The sequence below is a fragment of the Diabrotica undecimpunctata genome, chromosome 3 (assembly GCF_040954645.1).
Source record: "Diabrotica undecimpunctata isolate CICGRU chromosome 3, icDiaUnde3, whole genome shotgun sequence".
NCBI classification, from domain to species: domain Eukaryota; kingdom Metazoa; phylum Arthropoda; class Insecta; order Coleoptera; family Chrysomelidae; genus Diabrotica; species Diabrotica undecimpunctata.
In genome coordinates, this window is record NC_092805.1 from 98533194 (window position 1) to 98558650 (window position 25457).

Here is a 25457-nt window from a genome sequence, read left to right on the forward strand (position 1 = left end):
TGTACAAAAGAGGTTGCATGATGATGATGATGATGGAGCCTATCAATAAATACTTGCGTCCAAAGTAGCTAGTAACAACGGCCGATCTTGTTTCCGAAATGTCAGTGGTATACGGAAAAAATATTTTGGTACATATATATGTATGTGCAATAATTATTTATTTTCGTTATTATTTACATTTGAATAAAAATATATAATGACGTGTAACATTGTAAAATTAAAAAATTATTATTTTTCTAACATAAAAACATAAAACATACATATTTTACAGGCACGTAGTTACGCATCACACGCCACTGATGTGACTGGCTGCAAAATATTAAAATTTTAACAAATTTATTAATTTACCAAAAATAATACAATAAATAATTGACTTGAATACAGAATGTTACCTCTTTAACATAAAAATATCGGGAAATAATTAAACACCTGTCAAATTCACGTCGGATAATGTGACGTCAATACCGTCGTCTATCAGCTACATGTAAAAATATCAACAGGCTCCATCCTTAGTATCTTATATACTAAAACGTTAAGCCCTTTTCTTGTCCACCACTTTACTCAAAAACCATATTAGATAATTAAAATATTTTTTCGGAATAATATTAGTATTACGTATGAGATTGTCAAGATATACTTTTGGTACAAAAATTCACTTCCGGTTTTGAGATGACCGGAAGTTAAAATTTACTTTAAGTTTTAGACCCCACAATGTATATATGGATCAAAAGGTCTCGTCGAGACGAATCTAAATATGTACTTCCGGTTGCGGTCCGACACCGGAAGTGACCCGAAACGCGCATAAAACGTCAAGATAAAGCAAATCTGACACCGGATTCGTGATCAGCATGCGAAATTAACTGCTAAATGATATCCATGTCGACATTTTTGATGAACTAAAAATTGCATTCCGGTTTTGAGGTCGACTTCCGGTTTCGTTTTTATTAGTCAAATCAATAGAGAATTCAACGTAGAGTTCAAAAATGTAAGTTCACGAAATTATCATTTATAGTTTTTGAGTTATTGATAAAAATATTTTTACTTCCGGTCATTGTATATATTGTATATTTTTCTCGCAAAATAAAAATTTCATTTAAAAAACTCGATGTCGAGTTGGTCCGCTAGTATTTTAATATATCGATGATTTCATACATTTATATCAAAATTATGCTCGTGTGAGACCGAACAACATAACCAGTAACCATTACTGTCTAGCATATAGAAATGGAAAATATACAAAACAAGTATTTGGTATGTATAAATACTTTTTAGAAATAGTCATCGCTAATTTCAATCGCAATATTTATTTACCGCATCCAGAAGTATATACAGGTCACACATTTCGACGTCTTCGGCATCGCTTCCAATTGATTTGGGTGGAGATATTATTCAATTAAAGCAACATGAAGGATGGAAATCCACTGCTGTTGTAGAAAGATATGTGATCAATTTATTCAATACAAAAATGAACTCTGCTTCACGAATTTTACAAGGTCCCAATATCAGCTGTATTTTTGTTCAACCTTTTACTTCATTTATTAAAACTTACATAATATCATGAGCAGCTTGATCCATGAATTAAACAGAAAGAAATGTGACTGGATCAAAAATTCAAACAGTTGAGTTTTCAATATTCACATTGCGAAATGAAACAAAAATATTCATAATTTAGTTGTTTATTGTTTAACTAGCGGACCAAATCGACATCGAGTTTTTTAAATGAAATTTTTATTTTGCGAGAAAAATTAAGAGATCAATACAAACAATATAAGCAAGAATATACATAACATTCATCAATAATAATGCAAGTAAAACGTGTATTAAATATCACGAAATATTTCGTCGAAAACAATGTTTTTTGTTACAATGTTATCATTTAGCAGTTAATTTTGCTGATCACGAATCCGGTGTCAGATTTGCTCTATCTTGACGTTTTATGCTCGTTTCGGGTCACTTCCGGTGTCGGATCGCAACCGGAAGTACATATTTAGATTCGTCTCGACGAGACCTTTCGATCCATATATACATTGTGGGGTCTAAAACTTAAAGTAAATTTTAACTTCCGGCCATCTCAAAACCGGAAGTGAATTTTTGTACCAAAAGTATATCTTGACAATCTCATACGTAATACTAATAATATTCCGAAAAAATATTTTAATTATCTAATATGGTTTTTGAGTAAAGTGGTGGACAAGAAAAGGGCTTAGCGTTTTAGTATATAAGATATAATATTTTCTATAACTTACAATTTAATAATTATGTATTTGCCACTAGATGGAATTTACTGAAGAAGTTTAATCAAAATGTTCCAAACATTGATTTTGATTTGATCATTTGTATAGGACTGTTGATTAGATAAGGCAAGATTAAGGGCAAGAAAAGCCGTTGACGCAGACGTATATCATGGCTGGCCAATCTTAAGAAATGGACTAGTCACTAGTCTAACGTCAACTGATTTATTTAGAGCTGCTGTGAATACAAGATGCGTCAACATGGTTGCCAACATCTCCAGAAGATAGACACCTTTAGAAGAAGATAGGACTGTAGCAAAAATGTTGTATGCAAAATATTTTGCATATATTATTTTTGCATTTTTTCACCTATGGAAATTCCGTACCCGCCTGACGGCTCATGTGGTCAATCTTTCCCTTCGGAAAATAGAGTATAACTGCACTATTATATCATTTGTCTTAATTAAATAAATAAACATTGTAACTTAAAATCTAAGATGTACAAAGGATTTTGATTTTGAAATTATTATTGCGAACATATAGTCATCCTGTATGTGGGTTGAATATTTGACGAGAATGTGACCGTAAAATAAGATAAAAATACAGAGAATTATGGTTAGAGGCTGAAAGGTTGGTGCTCGAATGTGTTCATCAGAGCTGAACTTAAGGTGTGCATTGCACTTGTTTTAAATAAGACTGCTCCTTTACATTACATGCTTTTTTTACATAGTTTACGAAAATAATGATATACATAGTATGGTTATAGTTTTATTGTGAAGTACTAATTTTAGTGTTCAGACGTATACATATTTGTATAATAACTGCAAAATTAATTATATAAATTACACAGTGTTGTTCACTGTCAAAACAAAAATGGATTATAAAAATATTAGGATCTTAGTCAAATTAAATTTGATTGAGAAAGTCATAGCAGAAGTCAGATATGATAAATTCGCCGATAAAATATTGATTTATTTTAAATTCAATCATTATTAAGGCTTATTAAATAGTGCAGGAGCTATAACTATTAGAAAAGTTTTAGATTGCTGTGAGATTAATTCACCTTTATCTGTGGTAATCGTAACAGACTCCCTTTCAGTTTTACACGCCATTAGGTATATAATAAACTGCAAGAGTATGATGTACGAGTTACATTATTCTGGGTTAGAGGTCATTCATTCATAACTGGGTATGAAGCAGTTAATCTTGCAGCTAAAAAAGCATTTAACTCAAAATTGAGAGCAAACATTTGCAACTCGTCAGTAAACCTACCATCAGCCGTATATAAGGCTGATGTTAGGTTTAGATGGGAAACTCAGTACTGTAAACCTTCAACTACATCAGAAAGTCTCTATTTTAAAATTCATCCGGTTTTTCCCACAAACATTCCTCAAATTAATTCGTAGGATTATAATAGGTATGTCGTCTATTATATCACGTTTAAAACTTAATCACAGACGCTTTCCAGCACATCTGTTTCGGATTGGTATCTTAGCTTTAGCTAACATAAATCACGGTTTCTTAGAGGATCAAACATATACTGCTTATACAGATATGCTGTACAAAGAACTGAAATATTTTGCAAGCCTACCAACTAACATTTCTACTTTATTAGCACAACAAGAGAAAGAAATATTCAACATTTTAATCAAGTTGGTTTTAGAAGAAAAAATAGATGTTTAGCATATAATTAGACATCATCATCATCATCAGCTATTCCATCCATCGTCGGATGTAAGCCTACCTTAAGTAAATTCATGTCTGTTAGTCGTTTTTTGCATTTATTTATTTGTGTCCAGACTTTTGCTTGATGTCATGAGTCCATCTGGTTTGAGGTCTGCCTCCACTTCCCTTATTTGCTCTTGGTCCCAATTCAATATTTCGCTTCGTCCAATAGTTGTCTTCCATTCTTTCTATGTATCCTGTCCACTTCCATTTTAACATGGCAATCTTTTGGATTACATCTGTAATGTTTGTTCGTCTTCTAATTTCTTCATTGGAGTTGAGATCGCTGAACTTAACGTTGAGCATTCTTCGTTCCATAGCTCACTGAGTCACTTGGAGTTTGTGGACTATCGTGAAAAGCCCATGTTTCAGTTTCAGATATCAGTATCAGCAACAAGTACTGATCGAAATTTTGTACCTTTAAAGTATTTGATAGGTTTGATTTAAATACTGTTTGTGTGTGTTTAGATTAATGACCTTGGTTTAGACCAGTTTGTAATCTGCCGAATGCTAAGGAACATCTTTTATATAAATTAGCCTTTAAGTTGAGCTTTGTTAATTCGATTTTTTGTCCTAAGTATATATTCGACTCAACCTTTTCTATATTATTATTGTCCAGAGTTATATATTTAGTTATACCTAGAGATTCGTTTTTTAGATATTTAGTTTTTGCTAGATTTATTTTAAGTCCTCTTTCTTTTGATTTCGTATTAAAGTCTAATAGCATTTCCCGCAATTTTTCTCTAACTTTTGCTCCCAACACAACATTATCTGCAAATCTTAGGTGATTCAGGTTACCACCGTCTGTCGTCATTCCTTTATTTGCCCATTCTAAAGTTCGGAACATATCTTCTACAGCTAAAGTAAATAGTTTAGACGAGGTAGAATCTCCTTGTTTAGCTCCTCTCTGTAGTTTTATCTTTTCTGCTTTTTCTTCTGTTTTTACTTATGTTGTTGCATTTTTATATGTATATATACGAGTACTTAATGATTTTTGTATATCGATCATCAACTCTACTGTAGCTTAAGGAGTTAAGGGTGGCCCAAATTTCCATGGATTCAAATGTCTTCTACCATAGCTATCCGTAATCTAGAGTGTTATATTGTATTCATTTGATTTTTCAATTAGTACTTTTATTATTTGTATATAATCTATGGTGTTTAACTTTTTCTAAATCCTGCCTGCTCCCGGGGCTGATAACTATCCAGTTTGTTTGTTAGTCGCAATGTAATTATCTTCACAAACAGCTTATGCAAGACTGATAACAGGCTAATGAGCATTTAACCAAGCTGTGGGTTCTATACTTGTCTTATTGCTATACATTTATTAAAAATGATTCTCAATCAGTTCTAATACTATTCCATTTTACTTGGAGCTTTTTTATTTCGCATAGTGCTTATTGCGTTTCTTATTCCGTCCTCTGTTATATTTGATATATCTTGTTTTATTATGGAAGAATTCTTTTTCTACTGATATTATAGTATTCGTTGAATTCTTATTTCGAATTTCAAGGTTTGAATCGATTTGAAATTTTTCTTCGTAATGGACACAAAATAGAAAAAAGAATGGAATAACCACGTAGGCATAATAGAGGAGACTCGTGTCGTCAAAATAGCAGGAGATAAGTCACCAATCGGCAGAAGAAGTATCGGACGATCGTGCAAAAGATGGAGTGACAACCTTCCATAGAGGTATTAATCCGTCAATGAACAAGCAGAATTGCTTATAAAGAGGAAGAAGAAGAAGAAGAATGTTTAAACTGGTCTTGTTAGTATTATATACACCTTCAGCTTAATTTTTCTTGAACGTTTGAGGCCATTTGTCTTCCCAGGCTATAGTAAGATTTATTGGCAAAGACTATTCTTATTTTGATTTCTTCGTTACAGTTGCTGGCCTTAGTCAGTAACGAACCTAGGCATATGAAGGTATCTACACCTTTTAACTTCATACCGTCAATTATTAGTCTAGGTGTCTGATTACCAGACTTGAAGACGCATATATATTTCGTTTTTTGCATTTATTTTTAGTCCCATTTTCAGTGCAGACGCCCTTAACGACGGAAAAGCTTCTGTCAGGTACTCTGTGGATCTGGAGATTGTGTTATTGCCATCTGCATATTCAACCACTTCTACAGATTTGTTAAATATTGTACCACTCGTATTATTCTCGGACTAACGAATAACCTTTTCCAGTGCAAGCTTAAAAATGAGGACGATAGTCCGTCATCTCGTCTTAATCGGTTTTTGTAGCGGAAGGACTTTGAGGTATCATCGTTTGAGATTCGGACTATACTATCTCTACTATCTCTGCGTGTGAGTATTAGTTTCGTTAGTTTAACGAGCTGGAATGGTATTTGGAATTCTACCATGGCCTGTAACAGTTTCTGAGTCATAGGCTGCCTTGAAGTCCACGAATATATGGTGGGATTCGACGTCAACTTCTAAGGTTTTCTCATGAATCTTCCTTACTGTGAAAATTTATATCCCTCTACTATTATTTGTAGGGGAGCATTCTGCTTTATAATACATTCGATAGTATTTTGTATGTCAGGTTAAGGAAGTTAATACCTTTATATTTTTCTTGTTGTTTTTATCCTATGCCAGATTTCATTTATTAGCTTATGCATGTATTTTGACAGAAAGATAATGCTGTAAAATGCCGTAAAAACGAAATATGAAGGAGCAGATACAACTCGAAGAAAAAGTGTGAATCTTGCACAAAAGTTACCCGATTATCGGCTAAGCTTAATGTGAATTACATGTATCCTCATGACAATATAGCTCGTGTGAACTATTTTCTTTCTTTATATATTAACTCCTTTTTTGCAAAGCGTTAAAAATTTAACGTAACGCTTGTTTCGCTAATGGAAAAATTTAACATACAAATAAGCGAAGCACAGACATTGAATAAAATATTTAAGTGTTAAGTGTAAATGTTTATTTACACTTTAATTGAATTAATATTTTTTACCAAAAATGGAGTTAATAGAGAAGCAAAATCATGGATGCCCGAATACTCTATCGAATAGTAAGTATCGGTCTACTGATGTGCCATAAATGGTATATTTAAAAATGACAAACGTTGATATTGCTAAAATGTATCATCATCATCATCATCACTGGCTCGACAACCCTTTTTGATTACTCCTGTTTGTCTGCCTCTTATTCTGTTTCAGTCGTATTATTATAGCTGATTAATTAATTAAAGCAGTATTGTCACAATTCAACACATTTATAAGCACAAACTGAGACAACTTTTTGTTCTAATGATCGTTTCAAGAAATATCATAATTCGGACCAGGAACTGAAGAAATGCGTTTGTCGTCAGCAAAAATTGATGTTTCGTGACACTCGATGAGAAAGGTTCTGATCATCTTGGCAGTGCTACCGTTCCATTTATGGAACGACGCGTCTTATCGCCACCCCTACGGAAGTGGTAAAGATTCTAAGTCAAGAAAACGTGTGGAAATATGTTTTCGTAAACGCATTCGGTTCGCAACCTAATCGAAGTAATAAAAAATCAATACACGACTCGGGGTTAATTTTAACGATTTTTCTCACACATGTGGTTCTAATAGAAATTTAAAAATAATAGCACACAATGAAATAAGTAATTAAAATAAGTAACTTAGTAAGGTGACATGTTAAACTTTTCTAAACATAGCACATTGTTAAATATTAGCATATATAAATATAATAGTCTCCCGTTTTATACCGCTGTCGCGGCTTTGGGAGTATGGCAGGGTAGTCTGCTATATCTAGGGCCTACGGTATACAAGGAAGGTAACATGGCCAGTGCTACGCTTCAACCGTCTATTATTACCCCTGGTTTTACCCAAGGTACTCATTTTTATTCAGGCTGAGTCGACCTGGGGCCTATAGACATTTTTAAAATGTCTAGATGTTCTTGCCGGCGGTAGGATTCGAACTCCGGACCACCGGCTTGCGAGGCAAGCATCCTACCGCTTGCGCTACGCAGGCCCTATTAGCATATATAATGTTATCTAAAATACTTACAAGCTTCCAGCAAATCCTGCTGCTTTGTTCTCTATCACAGTTGGTTCAGGAGGTTTACACATTATTATAAGTTCTTGATCTGATTGCATTACCACACCTGGAAATTGTGGAAACCATACTCGGACATGAACGAATCCCTGTAAAATATATACAAAATGTAAGCAAATATAGTAATTAATGTATAATACATATTCAAAATAATTATATACCCCTATAAAGTGTCAAAGAGTTGATGCCAACGATTAAAGAGCTTAAACATTGGATAGCTAATGAGAGTTGATCATCGAAAGCAAAATTTAGGGGAAAAGGTCAATAGGAAGAAGACATTATTTCTAGCTCAAGGATCTACGCCAATGGCTCGGCAAAACATCATCCGAAATCTTTAAAACCTCATTTCACGTTTAACTATTGCCATTTGGATCGCCAATCTTCGAATGTAGACGGCGCAATGAGAAAAAGGTACAGCGTTAAATATTTATGTTGAACAATAAAAATATCAAAAAAGAAAACACCATAGTTTAGAGAGGAAATGAAGACAAAATATGAAGAAAATAAGAAAGTATTTTTACAATACAGAACACAACAAACACAATAGAAATACAACCACTATAAATGGATCAGAAATGAAACAAATACTTTAGTCAGACAAATAAAAAGGGAACGCTGACAGAGCTTCTCAAAACAGATGGAACACGACTTCTACGGAACACTAAAAGCAATATGGAGAATGATCAGGGGACAAAGAAAAGAGATGAACGAACCAATAAAAACGAAACACATTTAGAAAAGAACATGGGTAGACTACTTTCGATCCCTATTTGCTAAAGGTGACGATAATGAACCAGCAATACCATGACGACAAACGAAGAAATAAATATTGAGAAGGAAGAGGTAAAGAATTAGGGAAATTAAAAAATAGAAAATCATCAGGAAGAAATAGAGTAGTAAAAACGGCAAGAGACGGTTCCCCAATAGGAAGACGATCAGTAGGAAGACCACGAAAACTAGTTGTAGGCGGTACTGAATATAAGGCAGTAGGACGCAATATGTACATGCAAGATCCAATATACAAAATACAAAGTACGAAGTACGAAGTATGAAGTACGAAGTACGATGGCAAACAGAAGTGCCATCCAAGTCCATAATTAATAAAAAAAATCGAAACTAGCTTGACAGAGACATGATCTAAATAAATGTCTTATTGCCAAGTTGACCTGCTTAACTCGAAGGCTGGTACATAAATAAAGTGATATTTTTTTAAATTCGTATTAGAGCTTAAATTTTCTCTAAAGAGGGGATTTTTTGGCTCATGCAAAATTAGCGCTAATTATACTTGATATAATGATACTAAATTGAGAACCGACTCGGGGGAAAGGGACTTTCTTGAATTTCGGAGGTTTTAAAATGCGAGAAAATTATACCTGTTCTTAGAAGTGAAGGGTTAGTGGATAGACAAAACACACAAGCTATTAACTTGTTTCTGAGAAGGGAAAGGATCATAAGAGTACAATGACTTGCCCTCGATATGCCAATTAGAAAGCGTAGTATAATTCTTCTAAGGATTTGTTAGCCATGAGCATATTTAAAAAAATTTATGAGGGCAAAAATTTGGAAGAATTTGAGGGATAATTGAACATGCTTTGATGGAATAATTTAAATTTTAATTTAATCATTATCAACACACTAACATTTCTCCTGAATTATTACATATACAATATACATTCCAAAACCTTCCATTTGACTTTGACGTCCAGATTTAAACCCAGGTATTTCGCTGTTTTATTATTAGGAACAATGCTGTTGTTTAAGATAATTGGCAGATAATTAATTTTCTTGTTAGTTAAGTTAATATAAACTGATTTCTGCTCATTAAACTTTATACGCCATTTTTTGGACCAGCGTTCTATGCCATTAATTGCATTTTGTAGGGTAACCGTAAATTCTTCTATAGTTGCCTCTATTGTCGGGACTGTATTATCAGAAAATGTGGCTAGTTAAATATTGTCTCTCTCCGGAATTTCAGATGTATACAAAAGGTATAGTACTGGTCCAAGAACGCTACCTTGTGGAAACTCTGCGTTTATTGGCATTAACTCAGAGTACTCGTTTTCCGTTTTAACCTACACTACCGTGTAGGTATGACTGCAATATTTCAACCAGTTGCATAAGAAATATTTTCTTTAGCTTTATTAACAAGTTGTCGTGCCATACTTTGTCCTCTTACAATGTTTTCTCTATTTCAGTTCTTATTCGATTGACCTGGTCCACTGTGAAATGTTTATCAAGACATTCAAATTGGTGTGTCGGAATAATATTTTTTTGTTCAATTATATGGTTTATTCTTCGTAGTAGCAATTTTCAAACACCTTTGAGGTTATGAATAGTAAAGAGATTGGCCTGTATGATGTTAATGCATGGTTATCTTGTACTACTTTGGGTATCATTATGACCTCTGCAGTTTTCCAAAGGATCAAAACATATCTAAATCTAAAAGATGCATTTATTACGGTAGTAAGCTTCACTTTGGCTTTTTAGTGAATTTTTTTAGGATCTTACCATTGATCAGGTCAAACCTAGGCGCTTTTTTTTGTATTGATGTTCTTAATTAATTTTTGAACTGTTTTTGTAGTAGTCAATTGAATGTTAATAGAATCAGTATCAAATATTCAAATAAGAAAATTGCAGTATCTGCAGATCATTATACAGGGAAAGATACTGAGCAGAAGAAGCATATGTCGACGACATATATCCTGGCTAAACAACTTGGGAAAATGGTATAATTGTAAATCTGTTAAGCTGTTTAGAGCAGCAGTATCAAAGAATAAGATAGCCGTAATAATAGCCAATCTTTTTAACCCTGCATAACCCGTACTATGAGCATTTCTCTCACGCTTTCGTTAAATATGCACATTCTACAAACAGTATATTATTTGCACTGTTGCCCCACTTCTATCTGACTTTTGGAGTGTCTTCATCGATATACTTAAGTATGTGCAGCTGTTAGTTTACAGTAGTAATAAATATCGTATAGGCCAGGCTACTTGTTAGTCGTCTGCAGACATGTGTGAGAGTTTTTCTCATTGCACGAGTTCTTACGTAAACATATTGCTTGTAGGGCCAAAGAAAATTCTGTAAGTAAATTCTGGTAAGTTTTTTTATATACAGGATATTTATTATTGTTATAATATAATTTTAGATAGTACATAACGAGAAGAGGACGAATGCTTGTAGACTTAGCACAAATTTGATATGCAGATATTCAAAGAGAAGAGATGATGGCTAACATACCGTGGACCTTCGCCAAGAACAGGGCCCACATCAAGACGACGAAGATGTTGAAAATTTTCATAAAGAACTTGAAGACAATCGTGCGTATGCGTCTTGATACCATTTTACTACTCTACAACTAAATGATGTCATATTATTGTATAACTATTGTTAGTAATAAAAAATGTTGCAAAAAATGCAAAAACTTTATATTCAGAAGCAATGATAGAGAAAATGGTGTATTACACAAATATTTATATAGCCAAAATAAGAGACAATTATACCAGATAAAGATATTGCCAAGATACTGACACTACAAAGATATATGCTTTTATTGGCCTATTATACACGGCTGGGACACGAAAGGTTCAATATGTAAATACTAGGAAAATTTGGGAGAATTCGATATTTGCACCTGCTTGCTTTAGACTAACGATGTCACGAAAACGCTTTCATTTTTTTGGAAGGGCACTAAGATTCGACAATGTCAATGACAGAAGCGAAAGAAAAGAGTACGATAATTAGACTGCTATTAGAGAAATATTTGAAAATTTCGTATCCAGATGTCAAGAAAATTACCAAGTTGGAGAGTATTGTACGGTAAATGAAATGTTAGAAAGTTTCAGAGGTTCGTTTTCCGTGTCGCACCCAGTATGAATAGCTTTAAAATAATCTATAATAATTCATTTTTTAATTAGGTTAATTCATGAGATTTTTTTGAATAGCCCTTGATTTTAAATATTTTTTAGATTTATTGGTACTACTATGTTTTAAGCTCTTTATGTCAACATATAAGAAAGCGTCCTCGTTTAACCTACATAATCTTAGATTTATCTGACGGCTTACTTACATTTCGTTTAAGCACTCCACACCGACTAAAATCCAAAATCTTCAGAATATATTTTAGGCCTGTTGTGTCATTAGGGTCCTGTCTAATCTGACATGAAGAATCTGATTCCGCGTCTACTCCCCGATCATCAGCGAAGAGCGGATGTCCTTTGAAGCCATCTGGTTTCCTTAACTTAGCTATTATGGAATCCCTAGAACCCACACTGTTGCTTATGGCGAATGTGCACTGAATTTCGGTAACTGAAAAGATGAATATATTACACACTATAGTAATAGATATATTATTATAAATAATAAAATAGTAATTGAACATATATTTTACACGATTACAGAATTTCTAAATAACGCAAAGAAATCTTTTTTGAAAGCGTTTAAAATGTTTAACACACTTTGAAAATTCATATTATGATTTTACCTTTCTCAATAATTAAACAAGTATGTTCATTATAATTAAACTAAAAATTATAAATAGGCAATTACTAAATACTATAAAAACATTCTTAAACTTTATAACAACTTAGTTTATAGGAGGATAATTGAGTATTTCTGAGATTGAAGTCTCTTGATGCAGACCGAAAGCCAGACAAAGAAACACATATTTATTAATAAATATAAGGTTGAATGCTCGAATAAATGAACTTTGATCAAATAAAAGGCATATATCGAGCACAGTTTAATTTAATCTTGCCCAAGTACTTTCGATCCCTAGATCGTCTTCAGGGGCATTTCGTCAATTGCGGCCTATCTGACAAGAACAAAATGTCATAAACATATAATTGTACATTATACTACACTACAAAAGGACAAACAAACACTTTAAAATTATTAAAGAAAAGCTACATTGCGTGCCGAAGCCGGAGACAGAATGACATTCTGTGACAGCACAAAAGCTACATCATTGACAATGTAGCTTTTCTTTAATAATTTTAAAGTGTTTGTTTGTCCTTTTGTAGTGTAGTGTAATGTACAATTATATGTTTATGACATTTTGTTCTTGTCAGATAGGCTGCAATTGACGAAATGCCCCTGAAGATGATCTAGGGATCGAAAGTACTTGGGCAAGATTAAATTAAACTGTGCTCGATATATGCCTTTTATTTGATCAAAGTACATATTTATTAAGCTAATAGACAGGAAAAACACGAGGCAGCAGAGAAAAAACAGGATTGAAAATACTGCAAATTATTAAATAAAATAAATAAGACTATTAAAATATGTAAATAAATAGCAGGTATAAAAAACAAGAGGAATCTAGTAAAAATGGTAAATCATAAAAATATCGGGAAAGAAACGAAAGACAGAATTTACAAAACAGTCATCAGACCAATAATGACATACGCGGCAGAAACACAACCTGACACACTGAGGACAAAAAGGATGTTAGAAACAACAGAAATGAAAACACAAAAATTGGTGGTATGGGACAGAGCTTGAAGTACAGATATACGACGCGACGTAGATGTAACGTGGAGAACATCAAGAACTGGGTAAGAAATAGAAGAGTAGAATAGAACGATCATATAAGCCGAATGACATCAAATAGAGTAGTAAAAACGACAAGAGACGGTTCCTCAATAGGAAGACGATAAGTAGGAAGACCACGAAAACGATGGAACGACAACTTACAAAAGGCACATTAAAAAACAAACAGTCATGTCTACATAAAAAGAAGGAGAGAAGAACAAGATCAAATGCGTGTGAAATGCAAGGAATTACTATTAGAGTTCAAACCAAAACCTTCTTTCAGTGCGTCATATTTTATCGAATTTTCTCACACGTCAAGTTGGAAGTGATAGAAAAAAGGTACGTCTGTGTTTATTATGCACTGAATTTAGAAAATTATGTAGCGTTGACAGGTAGTTGTATTTTAAAGCGACTTGTACTTATGGATGTATAATTTGTTGACGTTTAGAATACGGAAAATCGATAACCAATCAATGATACGAATAAAGGCAATTTCACGCAAAAGTACTCGATCTTCACAATACTTTTACAATGCCAACGGGTAAAATAACACTTGTCATCCAAGTTAGTATTTTCTGATATTGTATGGTGAAAATTGTATTTTATATTTATTTATTTTTTCATTAAAATATTTTAAATATGTAAAGATATACCGAAATGAACAAACACTAATATTAAAATTATTAGATTATTTTTTATTAGAAAAAGAGGTTGGAACATCTTTATTACCAATATCTGTCGTTCGTCAAGTAAGTTTTAAATTATTCTAAAAATAATAATATACTCTAGTCGTCAGAGACGAAAATGCCACTGAACCTCTAAAAATCATACGAACAAGCTGAATTTTGCCGAGAATATTAATTTTGGGACTCTAAAAAAGAAGCAAAAAAATTTACCACATTCGGCCCCCGGGATTCCTCTTAAAACCCCCTTCGTAAGGGAGTAAAAACGCAAAAAATCGATTTACCAAGAATCTGTACGCCGCAGAAAAAAAGGTAAAATAAACCAATCTCTCACAAACAACACTTGAAGCGACCGTCGATTTTGAATGTCAGTTAGGCGCGCGAAATCAATGTTCAATAAAATTTGTATCAGCTCGACGGTAAAAATTCGATATCTTTTGACCCAAGTGTCCTATCGACAAAAATCAAGATGCGTTTTAAAGGTAAAGAATGCAGCTTCCGTATGTAGTTTTGTATTTTGTGTGTTATTGAACATTGATTTCGCGCGCGTAACTGACATTCAAAATCGACGGTCGCTTCAAGAGTTGTTTCTAAGAGAGTTCATTCTACACAAAAAGTGCTAATAAACCTTTTTATTTAAAATTCTCTCAGCTACATTTTTTATTCGAAACATTTTTTCTAGGTAAATCGATTTTTTTGCGTTTTTACCCTCCTACGAGAGGAGTTTTAGGCGGCAGCCCGGGTATAAAAGTGGTAAACTCTTGCATCTTTTTTGGGGTCTCAAAATTAATATTTTCGGCAAAATTCAGCTTGCTCGTATGATATTTAGGGGTCAAGTCTCTGACGACTGGACTAATAGTATTTTAAATATTCTATATTTTAGCGTATTGTCGGGGCGTTAGGAGTATCGTTACCAACGATAAGACGATTATCAAATAAAGGTATTCAAACAGATGCTAGCTATTCTGTGGCAATGAGTAATTCGGTATGTGTTAATCTTGGACCTACATTAACCAATAATTAATATGAACATATCATCAAAACTCGTGTAGATAGAATATTTAGTGAAGGCTTGTATTATTATAATATAATATAAAATATTATATTAATAATATAAACTAATTAATATTTATTGATTTAATTTTGAAGAAAATTACTTAGTTCAATTTATAGAGGTTTCTATTTTTTGGAACAAAACAAGTTTGACTGCTTTTCAGGTACATTTTCTGTGGAAAATTCTATTAATGACAGCTTATTACATAGTCTTTCGTACAACGTTTAATTATGAAATTGTTTTACTCTGAAAAAAAGGAGATAACATGTTTTGCCGTAACACTAATGAAATATCATTAGTGTCTTTACATTTTTCTTGTTCTAGCATGTTAACTTTCATACCCTCCGATGAGGAAGAAACTAACATTTCTACCGCTTCACTGGGTAGGGTTTTAAAAGATTTGAAATTCAGATGGTTTAATTGCAATATTTCAAACAGAAAATAGTTAATGGAACAGTCACATGTGGCATATACAAGATTGCGATTTTTAACAGAGTGCAAAAAAAAATAAAAATTGTTTACACTCATTACAACCAGTTTTCTTGGCTGGGGATATTCAGCCAAGGAAGATTCCGCAACAGCTGGCAAGATGGAAGTGTTAATGCTGTTAGAAAGAGGAACGGAGAAGGTGTACGATATATTGTACTTATGCTGGTTCTGAAAATGGTTTCATTGATAATTGCAGCCTTTTCAAAAATGAAAAAAACTGGTAACTATCATGATTCAATGAATTCAGAAAATTTTGAAGAATGGTTTAAGTACCAACTTTCGCCACATTTAGAATAACCATCATTAATGTTAATTATTGACAATGCATCTTACCATTTCAGTTTAGTGGAAAAATATCAAATTCAAGTTGGACCAAACACTATTTAATAGAATGGTTAAAAGGAAGGCATAGAGATTTTTCAACAACAATGATGAAATTTAAATTAATGGAGATTGTAAAGAAACATTTACCAGATAAAGTTTTTAGGTATGTATTAAGACACATATTTAATAAATGAGCTTATATTTGTTTTATTTTACAGATTAGATGTACTGGCATTTCAACATGGTCATAGAGTGTTGAGATTGTCCATATCATTACCAGTTTAACCCAATCGAGAATGTTTGGTCTGATTCTAAAAAATATTATGATGTTAAAATAACTTCTGCGGGTACTGTAAAGGAAAGTACTGTATGAAGTATTTGAATAAAAGTGATACAACAGGTGATTCAATAGTACTAAAATTCTTAGATACTAATTCTATAAATATCTTAAAATATTACTGCTATGCATATTGTTTGTTGTATATGTATTAAAACGGTTTTTTTCAGAGCCACATTTTCTTTGAATATGTGATTGTTATATGATAAAACATTAAAATTTATTTTCTTCAAGATACCTGAGCAATTTGTCCAATTGTGTAATACTTTATATAAAAAAATCACTGCTGCACAATACCTCCTTAATTCCGGAGACTTCCAATCTATACGACTATACAAATCAAAGATACCTAAACTATTAATTGATGATCTGGAACTGGAAGGTGTGGACACTTTCGTCTACATGGGCTCGCTGCTGACCAAAGACAACAATGTCAGCGAAGAAATTAAAAGAAGAATCGTGCTTGCCAATAAATGCTATTATGGCTTAAGAAAACAGATGGCCCTAAAACTACCCAGAAAAATTAAAGTTACCATATATAAAACACTGAATAGCAGACCTGGAAAGATACAGACCAATCAGTCTCCTTAACCATCTTTATAAATTATACCCGAATAATAACGAACAGATTAGAGACAAAGCTGGATTTTTACCAACCTCGGGAACAAGCCGGTTTCCGCCCTAATTACGGCACAAACGATCACCTGCAGTGCCTAAAAACCCTGATAGAAAAAACTAACGAATATAACCGTCCCTTGGCATTGATATTTGTAGACTTTAAAAAGGCGTTTGATACAGTGGAACTACCGTCCATCTTAAGAGCACTATAAGATTGCAGGGTCGACCACAGATATTGTAATATAGTTAAAAATATATATATGAAAATTCCACAACAACCATAAGTCTACATTCAGCAACTAATAAAATAAAGATAAAAAGGGGAGTCAGGCAAGGTGATACCATGTCACCAAAGCTGTTCATTACCGTTCTTGAGTATGCATTTAAAAGACTAACATGGCAATAGAAAGGAATATCCATCGATGGAGAAAGATTAAACCATCTACGTTTTGCGGACGATATCGTGCTTCTGTCAGATAATCTGGGAGAGATCAAAGACATGCTCCAAGAACTGAATGACATACTACAAGAAACTGGGCTGGAGATAAATTTCGAGAAAACCAAAATGATTACCAATATGGTTCCCAGCGAAGAGATACAGATCAATAACAACAAGGTAGAATCAATCGATAAATACACATACTTGGGTCATGAAATTAGAATAACCAGAGACAACCAAACCTGCGAGCTAAATAGACGAATCACGTTGGGATGGGCGGCATATGGAAGGATGAGAGACATTTTTAAAACAAATACCCCAATTCACCTGAAAAGGAAGGCATTTAACCAATGCATCTTACCAGTCTTGACCTACGGAGCAGAGACCCTAACTTTAACGAAAGCTACTGCCGAAAAACTGAGGGTAACACAATAGCGAATGGAGAGATCAATGCTGAAGCTGACCTTAAAAGATCGCGTGAGAAATGAGGAGATACGCCGACGAACTGGCGTAGACGATATTATACTGCGAATCAATAAACAAAAGTGGAGGTGGGTTGGACATGTTGCTAGAATGTAAGACGGAAGATGGACGAAGAGATTATTGGAGTGGAGACCAAGAGCCGACAAGCGAAGTCGAGGCAGACCACCCACCCGATGGACCGACGACCTAAGGAGAATAGAAACAAACTGGATTGCAGCAGCTAGAGATAGAGAGAACTGGAGATAGAGAGAACAAGAGGACCAGTGGGAAGACGAGCCAGAGGACGACCAAAACTTAGGTATCAAGATAACATAGAGGATGATCTAAAATCCATCGGAGTTAAAGCATGGAGAAGAGTTACCAGAGACAGAGTCGAATGGAAGATTGTCTCGAAGAAGGCTTTGGCTCATAACGAGCTGTAATGCCACTGATGATGATACAAATCAACGACTATATGGCACCAAAATAAAAAAAGGGTTGGTTTGAACTTTATCACTCAATCTAAGTTGTTGATACGTAAAAAAAGATGGTACAGTGAGCGGTACAGTAGACTAGCGTGAAGCTTCAAACTATGATTTCTGTATTTTTTAAATTTAAATATTTTTAAAATCGAGTAAAGTAATTTTATTATTTATATTTTAAACAAATTACATTATATTAAAATAATTCAATAAATTATTATGTTTGCTCCTAATGTCACCTGCCAAAGTATTAACAAAGCAGGCGTTGTTTACTTCTGACAGACCTGAATAGAATATAAATAAATATCATTTGATAGTAAATTTTAGTGTTATATAAACTACATAAGATGTTTAAAAATAATAATTGTATTTACATGAAATTATTTTAAAACGAGAAGTGCCATAAAAATTTAAACAGATAATTCAATATTTTTATTAATTGGATGACATTTATGACTTTTAAATTTTCACAATCGTTATGAATGGACTTGTATTGACAAATATTCTTTTAATTCTTTACTTTTTCTTTAATATCTGTGTTTTGTTAGTAATTTGTCATGCAGTTTTTAATTTAAAGCTGCTGAGAATAAATATATGATCACTAGAAACGAATTGATCAAGAGTAGTGAAACGATATGTGAAGAACTGCAATCTCGTAGCGCTAGTACCGTGACGCTCGCCTCAGCATTTTACTATAGAGAAAAAACGTCCTTATAAAAGTTTCGCTTCAAAAATAAATAAGAAGGCGGAGATACAGGAAACGGTGACGTCATATAAACTTGACGGATCCTCTACGAAATGTCATTTCGTATTTCGCAATTTCATAATTATTATCATATATCATATTATTAAGTTTATTCATTTCAAAGGGTTTCCCAGAAAAGAAAAATGTAAAGAATTTGGCAACAAAACAGAACAGTGAATAATAAACATAAATTTAATAAAGAACCAAGAGAACTAAAACAATACTAAAAAAAACATTGTGTACGAAGATACTTAGAGGAACTAACCCCAAAAGAAGTTACCGTTTACTCGTTACGAAAACCCACAAGAAAACTAAAAAGTCCTCAGGCAAAAATACCACCGATGAAAAACAATGGAGAGTGGGCAAGAAATATCGTAAAAACGACAGTTGCCTTCGAACACGATCTCCCACAAGCCTTTTAACCAAACAATCTGGAATCAATATCTGAAGAATTTAATGAAATAAATAGGGTACTAATTGAAACGTTTCCAAATGGAGTTGAACATACGGAAATTTAAATACAATGAAGTTTAGAACTTCATAATGAAAGATATTAATCCTAAAAAAGCTCCTTTGAAAACTGAAAATGGCAGTTATAATTATGATACCAAAACCAGAAAAAAAAAACTAAAATAATTAGCATCATATAGACGATTAAGTTTACTATCAGTGCTAAACTAATCCTAGATAGTAAAAACATAGTCCCAGAACATCAATTTGGATTTAGATAAGAACATGGAACTATGGATCAAGTTCATAGATTAGTAAAACCTACCAGCAACGTCCTCGATAATAAACGATATTGCTTAGTAGAATTTCTTGATATTAGTCACATGTTCGATAATGTTTTGCATAAAGCTCTACTCTTTAAATTAAAAAAATTACTATTTAATCAGTTCTATGAACTTCTGAAATCCTACTTATGTAACAGATATTTCTCAGTTAAATATAAATCGGAATGTCCAGACTTCTATCTAAGTTAATCAGAAGTACAACAAGGCAGCGTGTTGGAACCAATACTCTATCAGCTTTTCACTGAAGATGTACCAAACTCAAAAACTATAATCATGGCGAGTTTTATATCTACAGTAATTGCTTTCCATCATAATACAGCATAATAGTAGCTACCATAAGAAATTCACAAGCTAGTCTCAAAAACGTGTACCAAATCAATTTAAGTCACCTTTACACTAAAGTCCGCTTTACATTTACGAGTACTCGGATCCGAGTTACTCTACTCGGAGTGCAACTCGGAAGTATAAACGTCTACACGGAGCCTCTTGTCACTCGGATCCGAGCTCGGATTGAAGTTGAACGCAAACCGAGTAGCAGTACGAGTTCCTGTCAGTTCCTATACGAGTGAGCGTCAAAGTGGTGGAAATTCCAAATTAAAAATGGCTGAACTAAGATTTTCTGCAGATCAAATGGATCAATTTATCGATCTTTACCGTTCTTTTGAATGTTTATTCAATGTGAAACTGAAGGAGTATCGGGACATTATCAAAAGAAATAAGGCGTACGAGACTATTGCGGATATCATGACCATTACCACTTACCACATTTATTTTTCTCCTTTAAAATGTTTAATAACACTAGTGCAACAGCAGCTCGTTTCTTTCTTGATGGCGCCATTTTTAAATTCTCTTTGAAACAACTCTGACGCTCGGATTTAATGTAAACGATCGCAGTTTTACTCGTAACTCAAATGCGAGCTACTCGGATCCGAGTACTCGTAAATGTAAAGTCCGCATAAGAATAGATAAATGTCTAGTAGTGTTACTAAATGGTCAAACGATTATTTAAACAGTGAAGTTAAGGACTAAAGGTTTATATCTTAACAAAAAATTAAAAAGGAAGTCTTAATATATATTATATAGCCAATACGGATTTACGGCATTAAATTTTGGGATACTGCTAGCAACTCAAGCCTAGAAATCATACAAAGTTTCTAGAACAAAGCTCTCCCAATCATAAGCAATGCTCCATGGTATGGTACAAATAATATAAAACGTTTCAAACGACACACTTTATCGTTTATATTGAACATATCACGTTAGAAGCAGGACCTATAAATTTCATCCATGAGAGCTAAAGTTACAAAACACAATGAAAAATACAAAAGCAAAACTAATGCACACTCTAATGTTAAAATGCTGATATTTTCAATATAAACGATGAAGTGTGTCGTTTCAAACGTTTTAAGCCTACAGACTTAACGGACAGAATTAAATAGCCAATGTATTATTAACTTCGGCTGTCAATTATTAAACGATATCTCTTACTAAAGAGAATTCCTATATGTCATTTATAATACATTGATTCAAAATTTACTTATTGATATGATTTATAGAAGATCGTAAATAAAATGGAGTTAAATAGAAAAAAATAAAAAAGGTAGCACCTTGTTGCCTGACTTCTTCTTCTTCTTCTTCAGTGCCTTATCCGGTCCGGATGTTGGCGATCATCAAGGCTATCATGGTTTCGTTGACTGCTCTGCGAAGCAGCTCCGCTGAGGTCATCCCAAACCATTGTCGGAGATTTTTCAACCACGAGATACGACAGCGTCCCGGTCCTCTTCTGCCATATACTTTACCCTGCATAACGAGTTGAAGAATTCGATATTTTTCTTCGTTCCGCATCACGTGGCCGAGGTACTCAAGCTTACGTTGTTTAATTAAATTAAGCACTTCTTCTACGTTCTAGAAGAACGTAGCACCTCACTATCCGCATCTTGGTTTCCAAACTGAGATCACTGCAGCACAGCAAGGATCTCAACTTAATAAATGTAGACCGTGCCATTTCAATTCTGGATCTAATTTCTTGAGCGTAGTCCCATTGTACGTGGAGGGTAGTTCCGAGGTAAGTGAATCTGTCGACTCTCTGGATCTCTTCGCTACCTGCCATTAGTGCCCCGGGATCTAAAATTGTACGGCTGACAACCATGAATTTAGTTTTCTTAATATTAAGGTTCAGTCCGTATGTTACGCTCACAGTTCGCACTCGGTCTAGTAAGGCCTGCAGATCGTTTAGGCTGGTTGCTAGTAACACAGTGTCATCGGCGTAGCGGATATTATTGATGTATTCACCGTTCACTCGGATTCCCATGTCTAGGTTTGTGAGGGCTTCATTAAAAATCTCCTCAGAGTATATATTGAAAAGAGTCGGCGATAGCACACATCCTTGCCTTACTCCTCGCATGATCTTCACTTGGTCGGTCAGCTGGTCTTCGACCTTGACTTGAGCACGCTGGTGGTTCCAGTATAAATTCATGATGATCCGAATGTCCTTCTCATCCAATCCTACTCTTTGTAGTGCGGTGACCATCTTCTGGTGGTGACAACGGTCAAATGCCTTGGCGTAGTCAATAAAACAAATATATACATCACAACTGACATCGCGGCATCTCTGAAGTAGGACTTGTAAGGTGAAAAATGCTTCACGTGTACCCATACCCATGGAATTGCGGAATCCGAATTGCATTTCACCGACATTTTAGTTGCCTGACTTAGGAATCCTATATACAGGCTGTTCCAAGATGTTTTTAACAGCCTATAATTCAGGAAATAATGAATATTTTTATTTTAAAATTGGGAAATGTCAATTGGGCCTAAAATATTGATATACACATGAGATCTGTGACGTCATCACGAGAGCTGAGACGCCATTACAATGAAAAAAATTAAATGGACATTGGGGTGAAGGTTAGGTCAAACACAAAGCTTTTTTATACCAAATTTAATGGTTTACCACAATGGGGTATTGATGTTAATACATACGCTAAATTGTTAACATTTACATTTAGAAAATGCCTGAGACTACAATCCATTCAGTTCACATCGTATTTAGTATTGAAACTTACGATACATCTAAGAAATTTGACAGGTGAGGAGGCTATAGCGCCTTCAGAGTGTATTTAACGTATTTGCAGTATCAGAAGACCAAAAATCTGCATATCTTTTATACCACATGAGGTCGAGAGGTTTTACAGTCCAGAGGCATATGACATTCTTTGTAATAAGATTTCATCCCAAAAACCAGACGAGAAATCATACAATAGGATCAACTGATAATACAATGAAATTATATTATAATGCTGAACCGTTGGAAATAGTGTAAAATTTCAGATTTTCGCAAAGAAAACAACATGAAGGGGAAAGTGTCAATGAATACATCGCGGTAGATTAGCTACAACTTGCAAATTTGAGGATTATTTAAACGAAGCCCCGAAGAATCAATTCGTATTTGGTCTAAGAAACAAATTCCTGGAATATAAGGATCTTACATGCTATCAGCATGGAAGCATCAACCAAAGATGCAGCTCAATTACAGCAATCAAATGCTAATGCTAATATAAATAAAATTTCTAGTGTCAAGAATAAACAAGGACACGTACAACCTACAAATGGGAAAAGAAATGATATACATAATAACCAAACTAAAAGTGTATTTTGTTTTAGATGCGGATCTTCACAACTTACTACGAACAAATGTAATAAAATAAATTTAGTCTGTAGCAAATGTAAACGAGGAGGTCATCTGATCAATATATGCATGAAAAGTAAAAGTTAAAATCAGGTAGATCAAGTGGATCAAATTTTCAACATTTATTCAGATCGTTCATACTACACAAAAAATTTACAATTTTGTATGTGTTCTTACAACAAAGTAAGTCTATTCTTTGAGATACATTCAAGTGCAGCTGTTACATTATTAAATTTCATTGATTGTGATAATTTAAAATTACAAAATACTGATTTGAAGTTAGTTAGTTTTTTTTACATATTGCAAAAGTCATGAGATGTTGGTTTTGCACAGGTCAATTTTAAATACAAGGGTGCTACAAAATTTTTAAACATTTACATAGTAAACTCTGATAGACTACCAATAATGGGACGTGAATGGATACACAAATTAGATATAATGTGCGATAACATATCAGAAGTTACAAATAACAAACTTACAAATTTACTTACAAAAATGTGGTAGTTTTCAATGAAAGTATGGAAAAAATGTAAGGTTTACAAGCTGCATGAACAGTTAAATCAAACACTTCAACTTTTTTTATAAAAGCTAGGAAAAAACCATATTTATTATTACCAAAAGGAAAACAAGAACTCACGAAGCTAGAAAAAGAAGGTATTTTAGAAAAAGTTAATAGTTCTGAATATGTTACACCTATAATAGTACCAGTTATTAAAAATAATGGTCAAGTATGGATTTGCAGAGATTTTAAAAGAACACTTAACAAGCATTTAGTGGTATACGAATACCCAATGCCTACAATTGAAGCTCTCTTTTCTACCATGGCTGGTGGAGATAAGTTTACAAAGCTTTGCTTACGACAGGCATACCTACAAATGAAACTACGCTCAGAAGACAGGAAATACTTAGCAATTAGTACAGCCAGAGAATTATATAGAATTACAAGTTTAATATATGGGATTTTCAGTGCACCTTCAATATGGCAGAGCAAAAAAAATTACAGCACCCTGATGATGAGTTACTTTATCAAAGACTAGAATTAGTTCTTAGCAGACTTGCAAACAACAATCTAAAAGTCAATCGTGACAAATTTCAATTTTTAGCAAATCAGATTGAGTACTTTGGCTATAAAATTGACAAAATTGTATACATAAAACCAAAGAAAAGATGGAAGCTACACAGAAAGCAAAAAGCTCCTTTAAACAGAACAGAAGTTGGACCATTTGTAGGACTCATAAATTATTACAAACGGTTCTTACAAAATTTGAGCCATACTTTACACCCAATTTGCAATCTTCTGTAAATCTGTCTTTCAAATGGGTCAAAAAATGTCAAGACACATTTACAGCAGCAAAAAGAGAAACGATCTCCGATAAAGTTTTGGCATATTTTGACTTAAGTTAATCAATAATATTAGCAAACGATGCAAGTCCATATACAGCCGGAGTAGTATTATCTCACACATTATACAGATGGATCTGAGAGACCAGTTTAATTTGCTTCAAAAATACTTTCAAAACAACAACAAAAATATGTTCAACTAGATAAGGAAGCAAATGTCATCATTTTTGATATTAAAAAATGTTACTATTATCTATTTGGTATAGAATTTACACTCTATATTGATAGTCAACCTTTATTTCAAATATTATCTACATCTAGAAACTTACCTACACTAACTACAACTCAAATGAAAGATTACGCACTATTTTTTCAAAGTTTTAATTACACAATTATGTACAAAAATACAAAAGTCCATGCAAATGCTGATGGAATGTCCAGATTACGT

At 33.5% G+C, this 25457-nt stretch overlaps 1 protein-coding gene across 1 annotated transcript in view; it reads right to left on the reverse strand.

The window, feature by feature from the left end:
• Positions 1-25457, reverse strand: part of LOC140437084 (uncharacterized) — a 161767-nt gene that overhangs the window by 43192 nt on the left and 93118 nt on the right. The window contains exons 3-4 of the mRNA XM_072526390.1: positions 12091-12329; positions 7974-8110 (exon numbers count right to left, since the gene is read on the reverse strand). Of these exons, the coding sequence (XP_072382491.1) occupies positions 7974-8110; positions 12091-12329 (376 nt within the window). The remainder of the gene's footprint in view (positions 1-7973; positions 8111-12090; positions 12330-25457) is intronic.